Source organism: Phyllobates terribilis, unplaced genomic scaffold (assembly GCF_046119375.1).
Source record: "Phyllobates terribilis strain yellow unplaced genomic scaffold, ASM4611937v1 Scaffold_2__4_contigs__length_985480577, whole genome shotgun sequence".
Lineage (NCBI taxonomy): Eukaryota > Metazoa > Chordata > Amphibia > Anura > Dendrobatidae > Phyllobates > Phyllobates terribilis.
In genome coordinates, this window is record NW_027362762.1 from 85,437,650 (window position 1) to 85,464,931 (window position 27,282).

A 27,282-nucleotide genomic window follows, 5' to 3' on the forward strand; every position below is an offset into this window, starting at 1 on the left:
ATCGATGGCTTCGGGGAATTAGGTGTCTAGGTGAGTATAGGTGTAGTTTTTTATTTTTTACTTTATTTTAGGTGGCGATCGGCGGGGACAGGTAATGTATGAACTAATTTCTTTTAGGTAACCACTGGCCACCAATGACATGTATTTAAAATTTATTGGGGACACAGTAGGGCAATTTAAATAGCAGGATCAGGCTGATGGGAACTACTGCTCCCATCGAGCTGATCCTGCTGGCAGGAGTGGACGGGGGACAGACATAGGCCGATGGGAGTAGTAGTGTCACATCGGCCTATGTCTGCCTGCACGCACAGACACCCCGCACACACACCCGCACACACACACCCCGCACACACACACACCCCGCACACACACACACACCCCGCACACACACACACACCCCGCACACACACACACACCCCGCACACACACCCCGCACACACTAATCATGACGGGTTTGGGAGGAGTGGCTGACCTGTGCGGCCGTGGGAAAGTTGATGTGAGTTCATGCAGTCAAGCATGAACTCACATGAACCCTCTGAGGGCACCGCGGCTACTTCAAATTAACAGCTGATCGGCATCACCTGATACCTCAGCTGTTCATTTGAAATAACCGGCGGGAAAGCGCAGCACAGAACGGGAAAGCCGGCGGTGAAGTCTTTTCACTGCCGGCTTCCCCGCCCGGGTCCTTCGCTCCTTGGTGCTGCACTCCCCGCCCGGTCCTAATTTACGATTGGGATTGGAGGTGGCGAGGGGAGCGGAGGATCGGGGTGGGAGGCTGCGGGGAAGCAGTATGGGGCTGCGTGATTGTTTAAAAGCCGGCGGCTTTTTACCGCGCGCCGGCTTTTAAACAGTCAGGAGAATTCTCCCACGCTGGGATGGCATTCTGATGACAAGCTGGATCGCAGCTGAGCGCTGCCATCCAGCTTGTCATCCTTCACAGACACTGCAGAGCGCAGGCATTATGGGAACTTCCGATTCCGGTATTCGATATTATAAAAGTATCGGAATTAAGTATCGGAATTCCGATACAGTGAATATCGGCCGATACCCGATATTTCAGTATCGGAATGCTCAACACTAGTTACAACCCATACCGCTGTCATTACATCTCCAGGAAAGCTGATCCTGCATGTAGGAGTGGTACTACATGTATTACATCCTCATGGGTGGATCCCAGCCTACTCTCAGGTTCTCCAAGAGAAAGTCACCGCCAAGTATAAAAATCCAATGTAGTGAAGGATCTTCCAACATGGAGACTTGATCTTGAATGTTACTTAAGTAAACTATTTACAATTAAAATTGCGTGCATCTGTGCTCACGACACCAACACTTCACAATGGCACGGTTTTCTCAGGCTCACTCTGGTCAAGCCTGGCTATAAAGCCCACTTGTTGACCAGCCATATCTCACTCCTACCTGATTACCTCTCTAGCAGAGATGATGTCTATTCCAACAGGAGGTTGCCCTCTTTTTGAGTCTGCTTCTGGGAGGTCAACGAGGAACAAACCCCGAACTGGCCTCCTCACTTCTTTCACAAGATCTACTTCTTGTTCCTTTTACTTCCCTCTCTATCAGAGGCGATGTCTATACCCACAGGTGGCGGCCCCCTTTGAGTCTGTTTTTGGGCTGTCAACAATAGACAATCCCCGATTGTGACGCGCCCCTGGGCCTGCTGTGTCGCGCAGCGTCTCGCGCACGGGGGCTTACCCGGAACCGGATCAGATGAGGGTTGTAGTCTCCGAGTGGCGGGGACCCGGTCCGTGCCCAGGGAGTCAAACTCAGTGTGTGGCAGTCTTGATAGATGTTATTTGAGTGTCGACTACGCCACCCGTTGATTTGCAGCTATGGAGCTGCCGCTGCAGGGCAGACCGCTGAGGCCGGTGTAGAATTGTGCAGCGTGATAGTATAACCCCCAACGGGAGGGGTATGGCCTCAGGGCAGCCGACGTGGAAGATGGGGGTAGCAGGAACCACTCAGAGACGGTGCGGTGTAATTCAGGGTCTTTACTAGTAACAACGATAGACCCTCCCGGAGTACTTGCTAGCGAACGGGGCCTGGTCAGTCCTTGAGCAGATGGGATCTCCCCTGGCCAGGCGGAGTTGTAGGCCTCCCAAACTGACTGTACTCTTCTGGCTACCTTGCTAGAAGCGGATATAAGTAGCCCACGTCCCTGAGTGTACCGTGTGGTGCTCACCCGTATGGCCGGTGACTCGGGGCCTTCTAATGGCTTCCGCTCCACGATGGCGGTGCTGGTCCCACGCGTGTGACCGTGCCTTCGGGTTTCTGGGCCTGAGGACCTGAAATCCCCTGCCTGACGGATTCTGCTGCTGGGTAGGAGTTAGTCCCCACAGCCTCGGACTCCGGGTCCGGTAAGAAATCTTCTCAGTCAGGGCGAGCTCTGCAGCTGCCAGCCCCTGACTCCTTGTAACACTGCTCCCACAGAGCTCCTGATGTTCTGTTCCTATATTTGCTTCTTTTCTCTGTCTCTACTTCTTCTCTACTCACTAACCCTGCCTCAGCCCCAGGTTTATATAGGGGAAGTCCTTCCCCTCCCAGGACTGGGCAGGAGGTGTGGCATGCATAGGATTCCTGACCAAGAGACCTCCCACCTGCTCTCAGACATAACATTGCTGTTACTGTGGAAACCAGACCCCTGGGGTGCCACATTCCCCCCTAGTGAAATTTAGTACTCCGGGACTAAACATATTTTAGAAAAACATAACAAGATATAACAATAACAATACAATAAAGAAACACATAAAGGTGGTCACGGCATGTCCGTAACCGGGTGCAGTCTTTGAAGAAAGCAAGGTGTCCATTTCACCAAAACAGGGAGACGTAACCAGGTAGGGGTCTGTCCTGCCCCGAGTCCTTAACAGTCTTTAGTCCGTCCTGGGTTACGCTCCAACTATGTACACAGGATTCCCGGTAAATCCACCAAAGACTCCTATAAACAACTAGAAACACATAATTATACACAAGCAACAAGAAAAACAGGTAACCACAAATAAAACAATTTATACACTTCAAATCCTCCAACGTGCGGGTAACTGGCCTCTAGTGGCCCTAGTGGACCTACGGAGCTGACTGTCTGGCCCTGAACTACAGGGTGTAGGAGCTGTTAAGGGTAAACTGGGCAGCGGTCTACGGGCCCTTTGGCTCACTAGGGATATGGCAGGCTCACTGCAAGCAGAGGGTTGATCCTCCTGGTCTGCTGGTGTGGGGTCTTCTGCCTCCTGGACCGGCTGTTCTTCCAGCTCTACCTGTTGCTCCGTAGGTGCTTGGGATGCTGGTTGGAGGAAGGTGAGTACGGGTACCACAACTGCACCATTGACTTGAGTCCAAGACCGAGGGAAGTCCCCGAGCACAGTACTAACCATATCTTCCCTTTCCTCTACTGGTCGATGGTCTTCTTGTTCCTCTTCAGGGTTCCTCAGTTGTTCGGGACACTTCTTCAGGTGGTCCCGGGATACAATGGCTGTGGTTTCCCCTCCGTCTTTACTGATGGTACAAACCTTCGGGTTCTCGTGGCTTGAGGGCAGTACGGTGTACGGGTCCTTCTCCCATTGGTCGTCCAACTTGTGGAGCCGTCTCTTCCTCTTCAAGACCTGCTCTCCGGGTACCAGGGGAACAGCGGGAGCATACTGGTTGTAAGTTTTCTCTTGTCTTTCCCTAGCCTGACAGAGACTTCGCTCCACGCTCTCCTGTACTCTCCGGTACTGCTGCTGCCTCTCTGTGTCCCAGTCTGCTTCTGGTGAAGTGTCCTCGGGTGTCAGGACTCCCATTTCCAGGTCAACAGGTAACTTACCAGGTCTTGCCCTCATTAGGTAAGCCGGGGTACAGTTGGTGGAACCTACCGGGATGTGGTTGTATAGGTCCACCAGATCGGGCAACTTCTCAGGCCACAGACTGCGTTCTTCCAGGGGCAACGTTTTTAGAAGATCCATTACCACCTGGTTCATTTTCTCACAAAGTCCATTAGTTTGCGGATGGTAGGGTGTCGTCCTTATCTTCCGGCAGCCATACAGATTGCAGAATTCCTGGAAGACCTCCGCTTCAAAGGCAGGTCCCTGGTCCGTCAGCACTTGGTCCGGGTACCCGTGTGGACGGCAGAAGTGCTGCTGGAAGGCTCTAGCTGCTGTTTGAGCCGTTAAGTCCTTGACGGGGACGACAACCAAGAACCGGGAGTAATGATCCACGATGGTTAACGCGTAGACGTAGCCACTTCTGCTTGGGGTCAGTTTTACATGATCCAAGGCTACCAGTTCCAACGGTTGCCGGGTGACGATGGACTGCAGGGGAGTCTTCTGGCTGGCACGGTCCTTCCTTCTCAGGTTGCACGGGCCACAGTCTCTGCACCACTTCTCAATGGTTCCCCTCATGCCTACCCAGTGGAATCGCTCACGCAGCAGGAACTCCAGCTTCTTCCACCCGAAGTGTCCAGCTCCGTCGTGGTATGCCTCCATCACCATGGCTGCGTCTCTTCGTGGCACCACTACTTGCCAGAGTAGCTCATGCGTCCGGGAGTTAACCATTCTGCGGCACAACTTCCCCTTGTAAAGGAACAGTCGACTCTTCTCTGCCCATAGTTGTTTGGCTTCCTCCGGAGCGTCTGGTTCAAGGCAAGCCTCCGGGCGAGTCAGCATCTCCTTCACCAGTCGGACGGCAGGGTCGCTGTCTTGCGTTTCCGCCCAGTTGTAGTGAGGTAAGGGGTTCAACGTAGCAGCCTGTTTACTCCTTACCCGGTGGGAATACTGGATAGTCCCATGACGGTGGAACGCAGGGAGTTCAACTTCTTCCAGTCCCTCCGGATCTTCTCCTTCGTCCGGCAGGTTGGGCATCCTGGACAGGGCGTCCGCGTTGGTATTGGAGCGTCCGGCCCGGTATTTGATTGTGAACTCGTAGTTGGACAGACGGGCCATCCACCTCTGCTCCAGGGCACCGAGTCTTGCAGTGTCCAGGTGTGTCAACGGGTTGTTATCCGTGTACACGGTGAACCGGGAAGAAGCGAGGTAATGCTTAAAGCGCTCGGTGACTGCCCATACTACGGCCAGGAACTCTAGCTTAAATGAGCTGTAATTCTCAGGGTTCCTTTCGGTGGGTCGCAGTTTTCGGCTGGCGTAGGCGATTACTCGTTCCTTCCCCTGCTGGATCTGGGACAGTACGGCTCCTAGCCCGATGTTACTGGCGTCGGTGTAGAGGATAAAGGGCTGGCTATAATCCGGGTACGCCAGGATTTCGTCCCCCGTGAGGGCCATCTTCAGCTGGCGGAAGGACTCTTCTTCCAGCTCCTCCCATTTGAAGGGCGGCTTCTGGTTCTTGGCCTTCCGGGACTGGCCTATCAGGAGGTCCTGCATAGGTGCTGCCTTTTTGGTGAAACCGGGAATAAACCTTCGGTAGTAGCCTACCAACCCGAGGAACTGCCGCACTTCTTTTACGCTGGAGGGGCTTGGCCATTCCTTAATTGCGGTGATCTTATCACGGTCGGGAGCCACTCCGTCAGCGCTCACCACGTGTCCCAGGTACTGCACCTTTGGTTTCAGGAGGTGACACTTGGAGGGTTTCACCTTTAGGCCGTAACTCGCCAGAGCTTCGAACACTTCCGCCAGGTGTTTCAGGTGGTCCTCATACGTCTTGGAATATACGATGACATCGTCCAGGTACAACAGGACCGTCTCGAAGTTTCTGTGGCCCAGACAACACTCCATTAGTCGTTGGAAGGTTCCTGGTGCGTTGCAGAGTCCGAACGGCATGCAGGTGAACTCGCTAAGTCCCATCGGGGTGGTGAATGCGGTCTTCTCCCGGTCCGCCTCTGCTACAGGAACCTGCCAGTACCCGCTAGTGAGATCCAAGGTAGAGAAGAAGTTAGCAGATCTTAAAGCAGCCAATGACTCCTCTATCCTTGGTAAGGGGTACGCATCCTTGTGTGTGATACGGTTGATTTTCCGGTAATCTACACACATCCTCATGGTGTTGTCTTTTTTTCTGACTAAGACTAGTGGAGCTGCCCAGGGGCTACAGCTATCCCTGATCACCCCAGCCTCCTTCATGTCTCTAAGCATCCCCTTGGCGTGTTGGTAGTGGGCAGGGGGTACGGGTCGATACCTCTCTTTTATAGGAGGATGGTCTCCCGTGGGGATGTGGTGTTCTACCCCCTTGACTCGCCCGAAGTCTAACGGGTGTTTACTGAACACTCTCTCGTACTCTTGAACCACCCGATAGACTCCTTGTTTCTGGTGTGCGGGAGTGGAGTCAGTACCCAGATGTAGTTGCTGACACCAGTCCTCCATGTTTTTCTTAGAGCCGTTACCTTCCTCCGGGTGAGATGGAGGCAAGGGTTCCACAGATTGTATAGAATTTTGGTTAATGGTATATAATTTGGCTAGCGTGGCATACCGGGGCAGGTACACTTCCCTCTCCCCGATATTTATTATGCGAACGGGCACCCTCCCATGGCGTACATCAACCACCCCCCGTGCTGTCAAAATGGTGGGCCTACTGTCCGAGTAAACTGGTTCTACCATTGCCTGGTAATCCCTACCTCACAGACCAATAGCTGCCCGGCACCAAATCATCATTTCACTTTTTGGGGGCATGGCAATAGGAAAAGGGTCACACATTCTTACGCTACCAATCTCACCGCCGGAGAGTTCCACCTGTTGCCGTCGCATCAGTGCCCGGATCTCTTTCTGGAGCACCCGCTGCTCGCCGGAGCTGGCGTTCTTGGCAACCTGTTGTAAAAGGAAAATCACCTCTGCAAGACAATTTTCAATTACATTAGTTCCTAGCGTTATCTTTAGGTGACTCTCGTGTTTGTCAATGTCTACAATAATCAGTCCCTGTGCTGCTAGTTCGACTCTACCAATTTTAATGGTCGCCTCTTTAAATCCGATCTGTGGCACGGGCTGACCATTGCTGGCGATGATACTCAAGTCGTCGTCAGGGTAGCGGGTTATATCCGAGTCATTCCAGTACTGCTTGAAGAGCACGTACGGGATGGTGGTGACCTGTGACCCTGTGTCTAGTAGGGCACTCATAGGGATGCCATCCAGTACCACAGGCAAGACTGGACGTCCTCCGACATATTTGTCGCGCCAGTTCGATGGGCCTGGTGATCTTTTTCCTGGGGGTTGGCCCTCTACCCCCAGGTTGTGCCAGTTTAAAGGACAGTACCTTGCCATATGTCCGGGTTGATTGCAGCGGCGGCAGATGGGTCGTCCGTCCTCGTTGTACCGGTCACTGGGTCTTCCTCTGGCCGGTGGGGTCCTCCTTGGTCGACGCCACGGGATGTTCTCCGGTCCGGATGCCAGCTGGATCTTCCCTGGAGTGGAAGCCTGTAAAGACTGCACAGTTCGGGTTAACGCAGCAACGCTTTTAGCTAGCTCTTGGACCTGATGGTGCAGGTCTGGAGCCGGGTCATTGTTCAAAGCCTGCGCATCAGCCCCTACAGGCCCTGCCGACAAGGGCGCCGCCTCCTGGTGGTAAGTGATAGCTGGGCGCCTGTGGGTCACAACGCCATCCGGTGCCGGTTCTCGGAGCACCCGGATGGCTCTGTCCTTGAACTGTGCAAATCCCAGATGAGGGTCCTGTAGGGCCATTGCCCGCAACTGGGTTCGGTGGGCATTGCAATATAAACCCTCTATAAATTGTTCAGTCAACAGCCTGTCCTCGTCTCCCACGCCGTCAGGGTCGGTCTGCTTAACGGCTCTCAAGGCCTCTTGTAGGTTCAGGGCATAGTCCCTTATACTCTCATGGGACCGCTGTTTGCACCCGTAGAATCTAAGCTTGATCTCGGCTGAGGTGCGGGTATCAAAGGTGTCCCTCAGCCGGGTTAGTATCCCTGCGACAGTCCTCCCCCCAGGTGGCCAGGACTTTACCTCCCTTCGGGCTGCTCCGGTTAATTGGGCCACCAGGATGCTCACTTTTTGCTCCTCTGTGAGGGGGTACACCTGGAAGAGGCTATCCAGCCTTTCTCTAAAGTCCTGCAGGGTATGTGACTCCCCTGAGTACTGGGGTAGCCAGGCTGCCCCCGGGATATAGGGCATGGTGAAAGGCATGACCGCGACAGCGGTGGCGCTGGCGGGGGTTGAAGCGGTGAAGCTCTCCTCCGTATCCGACATCCTTCTCCCCCCTAGTGGACCGTGGCCTACCTTGCGATGATCCTCTTCCGTAGGCCGCGGCTCCGCAGTGGATCGTCAGGGTTGAGGACCTTCCGTCGCGCTCCGGTGACGTCGGCGTCTGCTGGGCTCCTTCCAGGACCTTACGCAACGTCCGGACGTGAGGCGGGGCTTCAGTTCTCGCGGGCTTTTCGGAGTCCACGCCCCTCTTCTTCCCGCGCGGCGTCCTCAAGATGGCGTCCAACGGCGGGAAAACTCCACGGATGGCGGGAAGAAGGCTGAAGATGGCGCCGGATGGCGGGAATCTTCACAGATGGCGGGAAGAAGGCTGAAAATGGCGCCGGATGGCGGGAATCTTCACCGATGGCGGGAAAACTTCACGGATGGTAAGTTTTAAAAGTCTCTTTTTCAGGCACGCAGTACCCGGTGGTTGCGGGCACGAAATCCTGCCGACTACGCCAAAGTTGACGCGCCCCTGGGCCTGCTGTGTCGCGCAGCGTCTCGCGCACGGGGGCTTACCCGGAACCGGATCAGATGAGGGTTGTAGTCTCCGAGTGGCGGGGACCTGGTCCGTGCCCAGGGAGTCAAACTCAGTGTGTGGCAGTCTTGATAGATGTTATTTGAGTGTCGACTACGCCACCCGTTGATTTGCAGCTATGGAGCTGCTGCTGCAGGGCAGACCGCTGAGGCCGGTGTAGAATTGTGCAGCGTGATAGTATAACCCCCAACGGGAGGGGTATGGCCTCAGGGCAGCCGACGTGGAAGATGGGGGTAGCAGGAACCACTCAGAGACGGTGCGGTGTAATTCAGGGTCTTTACTGGTAACAACGATAGACCCTCCCGGAGTACTTGCTAGCGAACGGGGCCTGGTCAGTCCTTGAGCAGATGGGATCTCCCCTGGCCAGGCGGAGTTGTAGGCCTCCCAAACTGACTGTACTCTTCTGGCTACCTTGCTAGAAGCGGATATAAGTAGCCCACGTCCCTGAGTGTACCGTGTGGTGCTCACCCGTATGGCCGGTGACTCGGGGCCTTCTAATGGCTTCCGCTCCACGATGGCGGTGCTGGTCCCACGCGTGTGACCGTGCCTTCGGGTTTCTGGGCCTGAGGACCTGAAATCCCCTGCCTGACGGATTCTGCTGCTGGGTAGGAGTTAGTCCCCACAGCCTCGGACTCCGGGTCCGGTAAGAAATCTTCTCAGTCAGGGCGAGCTCTGCAGCTGCCAGCCCCTGACTCCTTGTAACACTGCTCCCACAGAGCTCCTGATGTTCTGTTCCTATATTTGCTTCTTTTCTCTGTCTCTACTTCTTCTCTACTCACTAACCCTGCCTCAGCCCCAGGTTTATATAGGGGAAGTCCTTCCCCTCCCAGGACTGGGCAGGAGGTGTGGGATGCATAGGATTCCTGACCAAGAGACCTCCCACCTGCTCTCAGACATAACATTGCTGTTACTGTGGAAACCAGACCCCTGGGGTGCCACAATTGTCTCCTCACTTTTTTCACAAGATCTACGGATGCAGCACCTCCCCAAATGAGCATTTGCAGCACAAAAGCCGGCTCTCCTCGTAACCACACTCCACCAGCTTGGATACTAATAATGAATTGCTTTTTAGCCAAAGGGTTGGCCTTTTTCCCCTCTCCCAGTTTTTGTGAGGTTTATTTCAAGATATTTAAGGTGGTGGGTATCCTATGTTGTTCACCGGTTCCGCCACCAAACTGGTAAAGACAAATCTGCACAGTGAAGCTGCGATGAAAGACCTAGAAGCATTCCGAGTGCACCCGGTGTACCGACAGCACAACTAATATTACATGTGCTGTTCCAGTATAGCGGCATATTACTCCAGTCTGAGACAGCAGATCAATATATTATAGAGACTGTCATCGATGTCCCTGCCTAGAGATAGAGTGATAATCTTCAGGAATTGTAGTCTATCTGGTTATAAGAAAACTTCCTTCCACGTTACTAACAACTGTTGTAAAGGTCCTTTGCCTGGCTCCTCCACCATATTATTTGCATTATTCCAGTTCTCACATTACTTATATACTGAAGTGCCGAGTAGCTATGTATGTAGTGCATGGGTGTATATGGATTAGTTGTATGTTTTGGGGCACTGTATGGAGATATTATTATATTTTATATAGTTGGTTATTCTGATTCATTACTGGTCTATAGAAGGGTCTTTCAAAAGTCTAATGGTAGATTACTGGGGGCCTAAGGGCAGAACGTCATGTGGTAAATGAAACACCCAATAAATGTGAATCCTTTTAAATAGTGAAGATGGATCATGTCTGTTATCCACTGCAAAGTCAGGAAGGATTTTTATCCTCCACTACTACACAGCCGAAGTATAAAGAACTCATTGATTTTTACTTGAATTGACATTTTTTCTTGTAATAGGTCCTTTCGTTGTACTTTGTCTTGCACTCTCTGAATTCCTTATATCCTGTCAATGGCACCACTGAGAGCTCCATCGATCAGATACAATCTGCATATTCCCCGGATTCAAGGCACTCACACATCTAGTTTATTATAGCCTAAAAATAACAGTCATTGCTCTGGAGACGGGTGCAGTTTTAGACCTCATCCAGACGTCTGTTTTTCTCCTGTATGAGAAGAACAGATTATTTTGACCAGAGTTTGGACTGAATGTCATATGTTGTTTTTTTGTAAGTAGAGAAAAAAACAGGCCATGAATCCGAACTGCACTCGAAAGGCATCTGAGAGTGGTCCGATTTTCTTCACAGACCCATAGACTTGCAGTGCCGATTTTTATCAACCCTCGGATCAAAATCAGATCTGTCTCCACGATTTTCCATGGATTGATTGATCCACAAAAAATCACAGAAATGTGAGTAACCCCATAGTCTATCACAGCTATGAGTGTTATCTGTGTAAACCACAGATAACATTCGTACGTGAAAATCGGACGTCTAGATGATCCTTTATATGATTTCCTGTCCACATTTTTTTTTTTGACTGCGGTAGACATTGGAAGTAGGGATGACCAAATTCTGCAAATTCCCTCGAATTCGGCAAGGAAGTTTGATTTGCATCATACCTATTCACCGCATTATGCTCTAAGACTCTGTTCTCCAGACCACAGAGCTGTCCTCTTGTGCGGCCATGCTCCAGTCCGATCTTTGGCCTGACTCTGCCTTCTGGCACTCACTAGGGCTCACAACATCATGACTAGACCTCATGTGACGTCTTGACGTGCGTTGATGTATGACATTATGAAGGTTAGTCAGACAGAGGACTGAGTAAGATCGCATGGTGGAACAGGAGAGAGGCGAGTATATTTTTTACATTTTTTTAAATCCTCTGTAGGAGGTCTTTTTGCTGGATTTGAGCAAAGGTAATTGCAAAAAAATGTATTCCGGCAAATCCCAATTTTGTGCAAAATTTGAAGCAAATTTTGGCTTTAATCGATTTGCTCATCTCTAGTTAGTATTCCCCAACATATATTTCTAACATTCTGAGGAATGCCTATTTCTAAACATACATACTGACTTACCGAGTAAAAAAATGGGGTGTAGAGTGCACGTTAATGAGAAAAAAAATGAACTTTTTGGAATTTACCAAATGGCTGCAATGAAACAAAGAGTGAAAAATGTAAAGGGGTCTGAATACCTTCCGTACCCACTATATATTTGGTTTCACGCACAGAGTAAAGGCCCCCCACTGCCCTGGGATCTCCGTATAGTGCCATGTACTGTAGTACTCTGCAGGGGTGGACATGCACATTTCATGCTGCACAATTCACACTATAAGGTGAAGTGCACACAGAATTTTATGAGGGCAAATGGGAGTGAATTCTCTCTAACTCCTCCTCAAAAACTGCTAAAAATATTCTTGGAAAATTCTTCCAATTCATTTCTTCAGGAAATCCACTTTGCTGTTCTAATGAGGACTTTTTTTGAGCCTCCCCGACGAGGTTTTGAAAAACAGCTGGTGGGAAAAAGAAAGTACATGTTACTTCTTTGAAGGGGATCCTGAAGGAAACCTTTCCAAACTAGGCACTATCCAATTAAAAGGCTGCAAAAAAATTCTTCAGGAAAAAACACTTCAGAAAAATAAAATCTCCTCCAAATTCTCTCCCCAGTAAAGCAGAGTTTCCTAAGGGTATGTGCATATGACTTCCTTATTTCGAAAGTGAAGCTGCTGTGGTTTTCCTAGGAACCACACCTCAGGAGAAAGCCAGTGGTCTTTTTTCCAAAGCTGCCTTGCTGGTGGTTTTGCCAGTGTTTTTTTGCAGCAGCTCTGTATCTTTTTTATACGATCTGAACTACAACTAGAGGGCGACTTCTGCAGAAACAATGTGCACATGGAGACTTTTTGCTGAGTTTTTGGAGCTAAAACTGGCTTTGTTGCGAACAGAGCATTTCAATGAGTTTTTCGAGCAGAAACTGAGAGGAAACCCTCAGAATCCTCCTCAAAAATTCAAAACTCCTCAAAACATGAAGTTTCTGCTCAGTTTCCACTCCAAAAACTCTGCAAAAGATTCCATGTGCACATCTAAGTGGAAACTCTACGTTTTTGAGGAGTCTTGACATTTGGAGGAGGATTTGGAGAGTTTCCGCTCAGTTTCTGCTCCAATAGCACATAGCCTAATAAGCCGCTACCTTCTGAAGTAACCAGGCCTTGGTCTTGGTGTACCTGTACTTATCTTCTGTCTCGTAACCTGTCCACAGGCTCGTTTTGTGAATAGTACCTGGATGTTTGGAAAGGGCATGTGTCACGTCAGCCGCTTCGCCCAGTATTGTTCCCTGCACGTCTCAGCCTTGACCCTCACAGCCATCGCGGTGGACAGGCACCAGGTAAGTTGTCACTTTGCATTACGTAGTATGACGTCTATGCACTTTAGGAAACCCTTCAGGGAGTAAGGCAATTTATTGATCTTTACTACTGGGTCAATAAGCTGTAGTCTAGAATTGTTTTCATAGTACGTCACCCCGGCATACTTGTCACCTATTGCTGGACTCAGGTGGCTTTGCTGTCCATTCTCGTGTGATGTTCTTTTATCTTCTCATGTTGAGTTTATTTCTGAAGGATCTAATTCAATAGATGAAGTCTGTCATCTTTGATTCAGCTATACAGCCACGCTTAGTATAAAAAATGTGCATTATGTTTGAGCTAATATGTGGCAAGTAATATATATACAGAAAATGAAATAAAATGACTCCTCACCGCTCAGAAAAATATCTGTACTTACCGCCAAAGTGGTAGTTTTAAGCAGTTTGATGTCACAATGACATAAGTTTACAAAAATTAATTTTTATTATCTACATTGTCAAAGAGACTCAGCATATCTATTATTTCTCCTCAAGGTTATCATGCACCCCTTAAAGCCACGGATATCGACTGTTAAAGGGGTGGCTTACATCGCCATCATTTGGATCATGGCGACATGTTTCTCCCTTCCTCATGCTATTTACCAAAAGCTCTTCACATTTGAATACAGGTAAATGAAATAACTAAATGACTATATTGGCGTAAGAGATGATTGAATCTTTTGAAACTTGAATTTACCAGGTTTAGGTCATTTTTCCCCAAAATTTGATTTGTAGTGAATAAATTTATCCGGAATCAAATGTACTCCAATTGCCCAGAAAATATGTGTATAACATTTTGAGATCTCCTAAGACTATATCCAACTCCTTTCATTCTCTGCAAATGCAGCCTTAGTAATTTCAACTTGTCCCCACCATAAAAAGGGATTGTAACTCTGTAGTAACCAATACATTTGCAAATTTTTCATGCTTCTAAATTAAAAAAAAAGTTTAAAAATTATCAATCTTAGTCTTATGTGATCAGGCAGACTGTTCTGTGCCGAATGCGGATTCAAACTGACGGTGTTGCTGTCAGAGGTAACATCACCCTGCTGTGACTGCTACAAGTGATTGGCCATATATTCCCTGATGGCCTCTGCTTCATTTCCTTTAATACACATGTTGTAAGCAAAGGAGGCCAATTGTGGCCTGAATTTTGGAGTACTATTGCCTGGATGGATAGTGCCAGTGGTGCTGAGGTTTCTGCTAGTACTAGCGGCTCCCACATTCTTAGCTGTACAGTAGTATGGAGTTTGTTTTTCTTGTACACTACCCCATCCATTTCCATTGCCACTTTTTCCTTTTACCATACATTTTGTACACCACTATAATTAACCTTGGACAATGTTTTCAACCCCAATTACTCAATCCTTCAGAAAAAAAGACGTAGTTAGAATTGTTCCGTATGTAGCTTCACGTAGAGAAAATAAAACACGGCAGCAGACTACAGTACAAGTGTGGCGTGTATGGTTGTCAAATTGCACTTGTAAAACAGATGTGCAAAATCATACATGCACAGTTAAATATCTACTTTTTTTTATATTTTTTTCAATAAAATTAAACCCCCTTCCCAAAGATAAAATAAGAAATGCCAGGAAGGTACATGACTAAAATGCCAGCACCTGCAACAGGACGTTATATTGTTGTGGTGTATACAACATGCAAATGTGGAACCCCAGGGGTCTGGTTTCCACAGTAATAGCGATATTACGTCTGAGAGCAGGTGGGAGGTCTCCTGGTCAGGAATCCTATGCATGCCACACCTCCTGCCCAGTCCTGGGAGGGGAAGAACTTCCCCTATATAAAACTAGGGCTGAGGCAGGGTTAGGGAGAAGAAGAGGAGTCCCAGACAGAGACACAGTCTGGTCTGGAGTGTAGCAAAAGCAAGGAAAGAAAGATCAGGAGCTCAGTGGGAGCAGTGCTAAAAGGAGTCAGGGGCTGGAAGCTGTAGAGCTCGCCCTGATTGAAGAGTTCTCACCGGACCCGGAGTCCGAGGCTGTGGGGACTAATCCTTACCCAGCAGCAGAAACCGACCGGCAGGGGATTTCAGGTCCTCTGGCCCAGAAACCCGAAGGCACGGTCACACGCAAGGGACCAGCACCGCCGTCGTGGAGCGGAAGCTACCAGAAGGCCCCGAGTCACCGGCCATACGGGTGAGCACCACACGGTACACTCAGGGATGTGGGCTACTTTTACCCGCCTCTAGCAAGGTAGCCAGAAGAGTACAATTAGTTGGGGAGGCCTACAACTCCGCCTGGCCAGGGGAGATCCTATCTGCTCACAGACTGACCAGGCCCCGATCGCTAGCCAGTACTCCGGGAGGGTCTACCTTTGCCACCAGTAAAGACCCTGAACTACACCGCACCGTCTCTGAGTGGTTCCTGGTGCCTGCGTGCAACTCTGCTAACCCCATCATTCACATCGGCTGCCCTGAGGCCATACCCCTCCCGTTGGGGGTTATACCATCCACGCTGCACATCCGTACCACTGGCCTCAGCGGTCTGCCCTGCAGCGGCGGCTTCATAGCCGCATTCAACGGGTGGCGTAGTCGAACACTCTAACATCTACTGCTAAAGACTGCCATTTAGTTTGACACCCTGGGCATGGACCGGGTCACCGCCGCGAGGACTACTACCCCCAACAGATCCGGCTCCGGGTATTCCCCGCGTGCGCAACGCTGCACCACAGCACAGGCCCAGGGGGCGCGTCAACTTTTGGCGTAGTCGGCAGGATTCCGTGCCCGCAACCACCGGGTACTGCGTGCCTGAAAAAGAGACTTTTAAACTTACCTGTGGTGAAGATTCCCGCCATCCGACGCCATCTTCTACCTTCTTCCCGCCATCCGTGGAGTTTTCCCGCCGTTGGACGCCATCTTCTGCCTTCTTCCCGCCATCCGTGGAGTTTTCCCGCCGTTGGACGCCATCTTGAAGACGCCGCGCGGGAAGAAGAGGGGCGTGGACTCCGAAAGCGCACGAGAACTGGAGCTCCGCCTCACGTCCGGACGTTGCGTAAGGTCCTGGAAGGAGCCCAGCAAACGCCGACGTCACAGGAGCGCGACGGAAGGTCCTCGACCCTGACGATCCACTGCGGAGCCGCGGCCTACGGAAGAGGATCATCGCAAGGTAGGCCACGGTCCACTAGGGGGGAGGAGGATGTCGGATACGGAGGAGAGCTTCACTGCCACAGCCACCGCCAGCGCCACCGCTGCGGCGGTCATGCCTTTCACCATGCCCTATATCCCGGGGGCAGCCTGGCTACCCCAGTACTCAGGGGAGTCCCATACCCTAAATGACTTCAGAGAAAGGCTGGATAGCCTCTTCCAGGTGTACCCCCTCACAGAAGAGCAAAAAGTGAGCATCCTGGTGGCTCAATTAACAGGGGCAGCCCAAAGGGAGGTAAAGTCCTGGCCACCTGGGAGGAGGAGGACTGTCGCAGAGATACTAGCCCGGCTAAAGGACACCTTTGATACCCGTACCTCAGCCGAGATCAAGCTTAGATCCTACGGGTGCAAGCAGTGAGCACATGAGAATATAAGGGACTATGCACTAAACCTACAAGAGGCCCTGAGAGCCATTAAGCAGGTCTACCCTGACGGCGTGGGAAACGAAGACAAGCTGTTGACTGAACAATTTATAGAGGGTCTATATTGCAATGCCCACCGAACCCAGTTGCGGGCAATGGCCTTACAGGACCCTCATCTGGACTTTGCACAGTTCAAGGACAGAGCCATCCGGGTGCTCCGAGAACCGGCACCAGGTGGCGCTGTGACCCACAAACGCCCTGCTACCACTTACCACCAGGAGGCGGCGCCCTTGTCGGCAGGGCCTGTGGGAGCTGATGCACAGGCTTTAAACAATGACCCGGCTACAGACCTGCACCATCAGGTCCAAGAGCTAACTAAAAGCGTTGCTGCGCTAACCCGAACTGTGCAGTCTTTACAGGTGTCTACTCCAGGGAAGATCCAGCTGGCATCCGGACCGGAGGATATCCCGTGGCGCCGACCAAGGAGGACCCCACCGGCCAGAGGAAGACCCAGCGACCGATACAATGAGGACGGACAACCCATCTGCCGCCGCTGCAATCAACCCGGACATATGGCAAGGTACTGTCCTTTAAAACCGGCACAACCTGGGGTAGAGGGCCAACCCCTAGGAATAAGATCACCAGGCCCATCGAACTGGCGTGACAAATACGTGGGAGGACGTCCAGTCTTGCCTGTAGTACTGGATGGCATTCCTATGAGTGCCCTACTTGACACCGGGTCACAGGTCACCACCATCCCGTACGTGCTCTTCAAGCAGTACTGTAATGACTCGGATATAACCCGCTACCCAGACGACGACTTGAGTATCATCGCCAGCAATGGTCAGCCCGTGCCACAGATCGGATTTAAAGAGATGACCATTAAGATCGGTAAAGTCGAACTGGCAGCACAGGGACTGATCATTGTAGACATTGACAAGCGCGAGAGTCACCCAAAGATAACTCTAGGAACTAATGTGATTGAAAATTGTCTTGCAGAGGTGATTCTCATTTTACAGCAGGTTGCCAAGAACGCCAGCTCCGGCCAGCAGCGAGTGCTCCAAAAAGAGATCCGGGCACTGATGCGACGGCAACAAGTGGAACTCTCCGGTGGTGAGATTGGTAGCGTGAGAATGTGTGACCCTTTCCCTATTGCCATGCCCCCGAAAAGTGAAATGATGATTTGGTGCCGGGCAGCTATTGGTCTGAGAGGTAGAGATTACCAGGCAATGGTAGAACCAGTCTACTCAGATAGTAGGCCCACCATTTTGACGGCACGGGGGGTGGTTGATGTACGCCATGGGAGGGTGCCCGTTCGCATAATAAATATCGGGAAGAGGGAAGTGTACCTGCCCCGGTATGCTACGCTAGCCAAATTGTATACCATCAACCAAAATTCTGTACAGTCCGTGGAACCCTTGCCTCCATCTCATCCAGAGGAAGGTAACGGCTCTAAGCAACAAATGGAGGACTGGTGTCAGCAACTGCATTTGGGTACTGACTCCACTCCCTCACACCAGAAACAGGGAGTCTATCGGGTGGTTCGAGAGTACGAGAGAGTGTTTAGTAAACACCCGCTAGACTTCGGGCGAGTAAAGGGGGTAGAACACCACATCCCACGGGAGACCATCCTCCCATAAAGGAGAGATACCGACCCGTACCCCCTGCACACTACCAACACGCCAAGGGGATGCTTAGAGACATGAAGGAGGCTGGGGTAATCAGGGATAGCTGTAGCCCCTGGGCAGCTCCACTAGTCTTGGTTAAAAAGAAAGACAACACTATGAGAATGTGTGTAGATTACCGGAAAATCAACCGTATCACACACAAAGATGCGTACCCCTTACCAAGGATAGAGGAGTCTTTGGCTGCTTTAAAATCTGCTAACTTCTTCTCCACTTTGGATCTCACTAGCGGGTACTGGCAGGTTCCTGTAGCAGAGGCGGACCGGGAGAAGACCGCATTCACCACCCCGATGGGACTTAGCGAGTTTACCTGCATGCCGTTCGGACTCTGCAACGCACCAGGAACCTTCCAACGATTGATGGAATGCTGTCTGGGACACCGGAACTTTGAGACGGTCCTGCTGTACCTGGACGATGTTATAGTTTATTCCAAAACCTACGAGGACCACCTGAAACACCTGGCGGAAGTGTTCGAAGCCCTGGCAAACTACGGTCTGAAGGTGAAACCGTCGAAGTATCACCTGCTAAAACCAAAAGTGCAGTACCTGGGACACGTGGTGAGTGCTGACGGAGTGGCCCCCGACCCTGATAAGATCACCGCGATTAAGGAATGGCCAAGACCCTCCAGCGTAAAGGAAGTGCGGCAGTTCCTCGGGTTGGTAGGCTACTACCGAAGATTCATTCCCGGTTTCACCAAAAAGGCAGCTCCTATGCAGGACCTCCTGATAGGCCAGTCCAGGAAGGCCAAGAACCAGAAGCCGCCCTTCAGATGGGAGAAGCTGGAAGAAGAGTCCTTCCGCCAGCTGAAGATGGCCCTCACGGGGGATGAAATCCTGGCGTACCCGGATTACAGCCAGCCCTTTATCCTCTACACCGACGCAAGTAACATCGGGCTAGGAGCCGTACTGTCCCAGATCCAGCAGGGGAGAGAACGGGTAATTGCTTACGCCAGCCGAAAACTGCGACCCACCGAAAGAAACCCTGAGAATTACAGATCATTCAAGCTAGAGTTCCTGGCAGTGGTGTGGGCAGTCACCGAACGCTTTAAGCACTACCTCGCCTCTTCCCGGTTCACCGTGTACACGGATAACAACCCGTTGACACACCTGGACACTGCAAGACTCGGTGCCCTGGAGCAGAGATGGATGGCCCGCCTGTCCAACTATGAGTTCACGATCAAATACCGGGCAGGACGCTCCAATACCAACGCGGATGCCTTGTCCAGAATGCCAAACCTACCGGACGCAGGGGAAGATCCAGAGGAACTGGAAGAAGTTGAACTCCCCGCGTTTCACCGTCATGGGACTACCCAGTATTCCCACCGTGTAAGGGGTAAGCAATCCGCTACGTTTAACCCCTTACCTCATTACAACTGGGCAGAAACGCAAGACAGTGACCCCGCCGTCCGACTGGTGAAGGAGATGCTGACTCAGCCAGATGCCCGCCTTGACCCAGACGCTCCGGAGGAGACCAAGCAACTGTGGGCTGAGAAGAGTCGACTGTTCCTTTACAAGGGGAAGTTGTGCCGCAGAATGGTTAACTCCCGGACGCATGAACTGGTCTGGCAAGTAGTGGTGCCAAGAAGAGACGCGGCAATGGTACTGGAGGCATACCACGACGGAGCTGGGCACTTCGGATGGAAGAAGCTGGAGTTCCTGCTGCGCGGGCGGTTCCACTGGGTAGGCATGAGAGGAACCATTGAGAGGTGGTGCAGAGACTGTGGCCCATGCAACCTAAGAAGGAAGGACCGTGCCAGCCAGAAGACTCCCCTGCAGTCCATCGTTACCAGGCAGCCGTTGGAACTGGTAGCCTTGGACCATGTAAAACTGACCCCCAGCAGAAGTGGCTACGTCTATGCGTTAACCATCGTGGATCACTACTCCCGGTTCTTGGTTGTAGTCCCCGTCAAGGACTTAACGGCTCAAACAGCAGCTAGAGCCTTCCAGCAGCACTTCTGCCGTCCACACGGATACCCAGAGCAGGTGCTGACGGACCAAGGACCTGCCTTTGAAGCGGAAGTCTTCCAGGAGTTCTGCACTCTGTATGGCTGCCGGAAGATAAGAACAACACCCTATCATCCGCAAACCAATGGACTCTGCGAGAAGATGAACCAGGTGGTGATAGACCTTCTGAAAACATTGCCCCTGGAAGAACGCAGTCTGTGGCCTGAGAAACTGCCTGATCTGGTGGACCTATACAACCACATCCCTGTAGGTTCTACCAACTGTACCCCGGCTTACCTAATGAGAGCAAGACCTGGTAAGCTGCCTGTTGATCTGGATATGGGAGTCCTGACACCCGAGGACACTTCACCAGAAGCAGACTGGGACACAGAGAGGCAGCAGCAGTACCGGAAAGTACAGGAGAGCGTTGAGCGAAGTCTCTGTCAAGCAAGAGAAAGACAGGAGAAGACTTACAACCAGCATGCTCCCGCTGTTCCCCTGGTACCTGGAGAGCAGGTCTTGAAGAGGAAAAGACGGCTCCACAAGTTGGACGACCAGTGGGAGAAGGACCCGTACACCGTACTGCCATCAAGCCATGAAAACCCAAAAATCTGCACAATCAGTAAGGATGGAGGAGAAACCACAGCCATTGTCTCCCGAGATCACCTGAAGAAGTGTCCCGAACAGCTACGAAACCCTGAAGAAGAACAAGAAGACCCTCGACCCGCAGAGGAAAGGGAAGAGATGGTCCGTACTGTACTCGGAGACTTCCCTCGGTCTTGGACACAAGTGAATGGCGCTGTTGTGGTACCCGTCCTCACCTTCCTCCAACCAGCATCCCAAGTGCCTATGGAAAAACAGGTAGAGCTGGAAGAGCAGCCGGTCCAGGAGGCAGAAGACCCCACAAGAGCAGACCAGGAGAATCGATCCTCTGCTTATAGTGAGCCTGCCGTACCCCTAGTGAGCCAAAGGGCCCGTAGACAGCTGCCCAGTTTACCTTTGACAGCTCCTACATCTTGTAGCTCAGGACCAGTCAGTAAGCTCCGTAGGTCCACTAGAGCCACTAGAGGCCAGTTGCCCGTACGTTGGAGGATCTAAAGTGTTTAGACTGTTTTATTTGTATTTACCTGTTTATTGTTGCTTGTAAATAATTATGTATCTCTAGTTATTTCATAGGTGTCTTTAATGGATTATCCGGAATCCTTTGTATATATGTTTGGAGCGTAACCCAGGAAAGGACTAAGACTGTTAAAGACTCGGGGTAGGACAGACCCCTACCTGGTTACGGCTCCCTGTTCCTTGGTGAAATGGACACCCTTGTTTTCTTCAAAAACTGCACCCGGTTGCGGACACGCCGTGACCATCATAATGTGTTTTTCTTTGTTATGCTGTTTCTGTTTATAACTTGTTTTGTTTACAAAAAAAAAAAATATGTTTAGTCCCGGAGTACTAAATTTTACTAGGGGGAATGTGGAACCCCAGGGGTCTGGTTTCCACAGTAATAGCAATATTACGTCTGAGAGCAGGTGGGAGGTCTCCTGGTCAGGAATCCTATGCATGCCACACCTCCTGCCCAGTCCTGGGAGGGGAAGAACTTCCCCTATATAAAACTAGGGCTGAGGCAGGGTTAGGGAGAAGAAGAGGAGTCCCAGACAGAGACACAGTCTGGTCTGGAGTGTAGCAAAAGCAAGGAAAGAAAGATCAGGAGCTCAGTGGGAGCAGTGCTAAAAGGAGTCAGGGGCTGGAAGCTGTAGAGCTCGCCCTGATTGAAGAGTTCTCACCGGACCCGGAGTCCGAGGCTGTGGGGACTAATCCTTACCCAGCAGCAGAAACCGACCGGCAGGGGATTTCAGGTCCTCTGGCCCAGAAACCCGAAGGCACGGTCACACGCAAGGGACCAGCACCGCCGTCGTGGAGCGGAAGCTACCAGAAGGCCCCGAGTCACCGGCCATACGGGTGAGCACCACACGGTACACTCAGGGACGTGGGCTACTTTTACCCGCCTCTAGCAAGGTAGCCAGAAGAGTACAATTAGTTGGGGAGGCCTACAACTCCGCCTGGCCAGGGGAGATCCTATCTGCTCACAGACTGACCAGGCCCCGATCGCTAGCCAGTACTCCGGGAGGGTCTACCTTTGCCACCAGTAAAGACCCTGAACTACACCGCACCGTCTCTGAGTGGTTCCTGGTGCCTGCGTGCAACTCTGCTAACCCCATCATTCACGTCGGCTGCCCTGAGGCCATACCCCTCCCGTTGGGGGTTATACCATCCACGCTGCACATCCGTACCACCGGCCTCAGTGGTCTGCCCTGCAGCGGCGGCTTCATAGCCGCATTCAACGGGTGGCGTAGTCGAAAACTCTAACATCTACTGCTAAAGACTGCCATTTAGTTTGACACCCTGGGCACGGACCGGGTCACCGCCACGAGGACTACTACCCCCAACAGATCCGGCTCCGGGTATTCCCCGCGTGCGCAACGCTGCACCACAGCACAGGCCCAGGGGGCGCGTCACAAATGCACAAGCACACTTTGTAAAGTAGGCAGTAATGTGTTAGAATTTTTTTATTTTTAAAAAACAATTATTCTAGCCTTTCACAAAATCGATTGAACAAGAACTGAAATAACTTAAAGAAGTTGTACATTAACATTGATGACCTATCCTTAGGATAGTTCACCAATGTCTGATTGATGGGGTTGCAACACACGGCACCCCCACCGATCAGCTGGTCTCGGTTTCAGCAGGGGTTGGAACTGACCAATTATTTCTGCTGTTACCTTGAGTATTTCATTTTTCTTAAATCTGCCATATGGTTCCAGAGATATGGACCTTTTTATGTAATTCAAATTTTTATTGCCTTTACAAGGGGGCGGTGCTCACAGCTTAATTCTACAGAGCAGCCTAAATGCACGCCCCAAAGAAGCCTTTGAGCCTCACCCTCTTAGTAAAGATTCTAAATATTAGTACTATATAAAAAGCCTAAATCTGTGGAACCGTATGGCGAATTTAAGTAAAACAAAACAAAAAAAGAAAATCTTAGGGTGTATAATCCTAATCCTTAAAGGGAAAATCTCAATAAAGACAGTTTAAGACTCTAATTAGGGTATGAGTTGAGCTTCAGTGAGTCAGACACCTTCTTATCTGTCACTTATTGCCCATCTATTGTTATTTGAATGACATTAATTACAATGGGATTGCATTCTGTTCCAAAATGACTCCATCAAGGTGCAAGGTGTGTCCTTGAATGTATCCCAGTTTGTTTTTTCGTGACACATTTTACTTTATGTTAGGTCGATATTTTTTAAAAAAAATATTTTGGTTAAAATTTTGCAATTTTCAAATTGTTAATTTTTATGACCTTAAACCATATAGTTACATCACACAAAATAGTTAAAAAATAACATTTACCACATGTCTACTTTACATCAGCATAATTTTTTAAACATAAATTTTTTTGTTAGTAAGTTAAGAGGGTTAAAAGTTGATCAGCAATTTGTCGTTATTCCAACAAAATTTACAAAACCAATTTTTTTAGGGACCACATCACATTTGAAGTGACTTTGAGGGGCCTATATGAGAGAAAATACCTAAAAGTGATACCATTTTAAAAAATGCACCCCTCAAAGTGCTCAAACCACATTCAATAAGGGTATTAACACCTTAGGTGCTTCACAGGAATTAAAGCAATGTGGAAGGAAAAAATGGAAATCTTACTTTTCCCACAGAAATGTTGCGTTAGCCCCAAATTTTTCATTTTCACAAGAGTAACAAGAGAAAATGGACCATACAATTGTTGTGCAATGTGTGCTGATAACCCATATGTGATGGAAAACTACTGTTTGGGTGCATGGCAGGGCTTTGAAGGGAAGAAGCACCATTTGACATATGGAATGCAAAATTGACTGGAATTGATAGTGGACGCCAGGTCGTGTTTGCAGTGGAAACCCTCCACAAGTGACCCCATTTTGGAAACTTCGTCCCTCAAAAAAATTATCTAGATGTGTGATGAGCACCTTGAACCCACAGGTGCTTCACAGAATTTTATAACATTGAGCATGAAAATGGAAAAACACATTTTCCCCACAAAAATGTTGGTTTTGCTCAAAATGTTTCATTTTCACAAGGCTAACAAGAGAAAATCGACTGTAGAATTTGTTGTGCAATTTCTTCTGAGTACGCTAATGTGGTGTAAAACTGCTATTTAGGTGCACGGCAGGGCTTGGAAGGGAAGGAGCAAAGTTTGGCTGTAATAAATTGTGGATACCATGTCACATATGAAAAGCCACTGACATGCCAAAACAGCAGAAACCCCCACTAATGACCCCATTTTGGAAACTAAACCTCTTGAGGAATTCATCTAGGGGTGTAGAAAGCATTTTTAGCCTTCAGGCGATTCACAGAATTAAAAAAGCAGATTCACAGAATTGTATAACATTAGGCTAGGATTAAGTGGAAATTTACCATTTTTTTCCATCAAAATGTTGCTTTGGCCCCAACTTTTTAATTTTCAAAAGGGCTAATAGGTGAAAATGAATTGTGCAATTTGTTACGCAATTTCTTCTAAATATGCCAATATCCCATATGTGGTCAAAAACTACTTTTGAGGCACAGTACAAAGCTCAGAAGGGAAGAAGCACCATATTGGATTTCAGATTTTGCTGGAATGGTTTGATAGTGCCATGTCATGTTGGCAGAGACCCTGAGGTGCCAGAACAGCAGATATCCCCCATAAGTGACCCCATTTCATAGAATCATAGAATGGTAGAGTTGGAAGGGACCTCCTGGGTCATCTGGTCCAACCCCCTGCTCAAAGCAGGATTCACTAGATCATCTCAGACAGATGTCTGTCCAGCCTCTGTTTGAAGACGTCCATTGAAGGGGAACTCACCACCTCTCGTGGCAGCCTGTTCCACTCATTAATCACCCTAACTGTCAAAAAGTTTTTTCTAATATCTAATCTGTGTCTCCTCCCATTTAGTTTCATCCCATTGCTTCTAGTCTTTCCTTGTGCAAATGAGAATAAAGATGATCCTTCTACAATGTGACAGCCCTTGACATATTTGTAGACAGCTATTAAGTCTCCTCTCAGTCTTCTTTTTTGCAAGCTAAACATTCCCAAATCCTGCAACCGTTTCTCATAGGACATGGTTTGCAGACCAGTCACCATTCTGGTCGCTCTTCTCTGAACTTGCTCCAGTTTGTCTATGTCTTTTTTAAAATGTGGTGCCCAAAACTGTACACAGTATTCCAGATGAGGTCTGACCAAAGAGGAGTAAAGACCGATAATGACTTCACGTGATCTAGACTGTATGCTTCTGTTAATACATCCCAGAATTGTATTTGCCTTTTTTGCTGCTGCATCACACTGTTGACTCATGTTCAGTCTATGATCTATTAGTATACCTAAGTCTTTTTCACATGTACTGTTGCTTAGCTCTATTCCTCCCATTCTGTATATGCTTTTTTCATTTTTATTGCCCAGATGTAGTACTTTGCATTTTTCCCTGTTAAAAACCATTCTGTTGGTTGCTGCCCACTGCTCCAGTTTATTTAGGTCTTTTTGAATCCTCTCTCTCTCTTCTCTAGTATTAGCTATCCCTCCTAACTTTGTGTCATCAGCAAATTTAATCAGTTTACCCTCAATTCCTTCATCTAAATCATTGATAAAGATGTTGAACAATACAGGTCCCAGGACGGAGCCCTGTGGTACCCCACTTGAGACATTCATCCAGCTGGATGTGAAGCCATTTACAACCACCCTTTGAGTCCGATCACTAAGCCAGTTATGAATCCACCTAACAGTTGCCTGGTCCATTGCATACTTGGTCATTTTTTCAATAAGGATGGTGTGAGATACTTTGTCAAATGCTTTGCTGAAGTCAAGATATACTATATCTACAGCATTTCCCTGATCCACCCAGTCAGTGATTCTGTCATAGAAGGAAATTAAGTTAGTCTGACATGACTTGTTAGTTACAAACCCATGCTGACTCTGGTTAATCACTTCATTCTTATCCAGGTACTTACATACATGTTGTTTAATAATTTGTTCAAAGATCTTTCCTGGTATAGAAGTCAGACTCACTGGCCTATAGTTCCCTGGGTCCACCTTCTTCCCCTTTTTGAAGATAGGAACAACATTTGCTCTTCTCCAGTCTTCTGGGACTTCTCCTGTTCTCCAAGAATTTTCAAAGATTATGGAGAGTGGTTCTAAAATTTCTTCTACGATCTCCTTCAGTACTCTGGGGTGTAATTCATCTGGACCTGGAGACTTGAACTCATTTATGTTAGCTAAATATTCCCTCACAATCTTTCTGTTTACAGATAACTTGGATTCCTCTATTCCTTTAAAAGGACAGTGAAGATCAGTTGATGTTACATTTTCTTTCTGAGAGAAAACAGATGCAAAATAGGAATTAAAAAGTTCGGCCTTCTCAACATCCTCTCTTACCATTTCTCCATTTTCATCCTGTAAAAATCCTATAGCATCTTTGACTTTTCTTTTACTTTTGACATACCCCCAAAATCCTTTTTTATTGCTTTTGACATCTCTTGCAAGCCTTAATTCATTGTCAGCTTTAGCTAACCTGATACGTGCCCTGCAGGATCTGCAGACTGCATTATAATCTTCTTTAGATATGCCTCCCTCTTTCCATTTAATAAACATTTCTTTCTTTCTTTTTAGCATGTGTTTAAGTTCTGTGTTCATCCATCCTGGTTTCCTTAAATGCTTCCCATTCTTCCTACTTTTCGGGATTGTTAACGATTGTGCTTTGAGAATCTCATTTTTAAAAATTTCCCATCCTTCCTGGACATTTTTGTCCTTAAGGACATCCAGCCATTGGATCCCTCCTATTCTCTTTCTGAGTCTCTTAAAATCTGCCTTTCTAAAATCTAACCTTGAAGTTTGAGTCTTCACATGTCTTCCTCCTCTAGTTATCCAAAATTCTATAATAGCATGATCGCTGCCTCCTAGGGTCCCAGCCACCTTTACCTCCTCAACCATTTCCTCCCTGTTTATAAGGATTAGATCCAAAGTAGCAGATCCCCTTGTTTTCTCCCCTACCTTTTGGAAGATAAAGTTGTCAGCAAGAGAGGATAAGAATTTGCTTGACCTGTTAGTTTTACTTGAGAGAGATTCCCAACAAATGTCTGGATAGTTGAAATCTCCCATGACCACTACGTCAT

The 27,282-nt window shown here is 49.2% G+C and overlaps 1 protein-coding gene across 1 annotated transcript in view; it reads left to right on the plus strand.

Annotated features, from left to right (window-relative positions):
• Positions 1–27,282, plus strand: part of GPR83 (G protein-coupled receptor 83) — a 72,804-nt gene that overhangs the window by 19,753 nt on the left and 25,769 nt on the right. The window contains exons 2-3 of the mRNA XM_073669752.1: positions 12,807–12,932; positions 13,443–13,576. Of these exons, the coding sequence (XP_073525853.1) occupies positions 12,807–12,932; positions 13,443–13,576 (260 nt within the window). The remainder of the gene's footprint in view (positions 1–12,806; positions 12,933–13,442; positions 13,577–27,282) is intronic.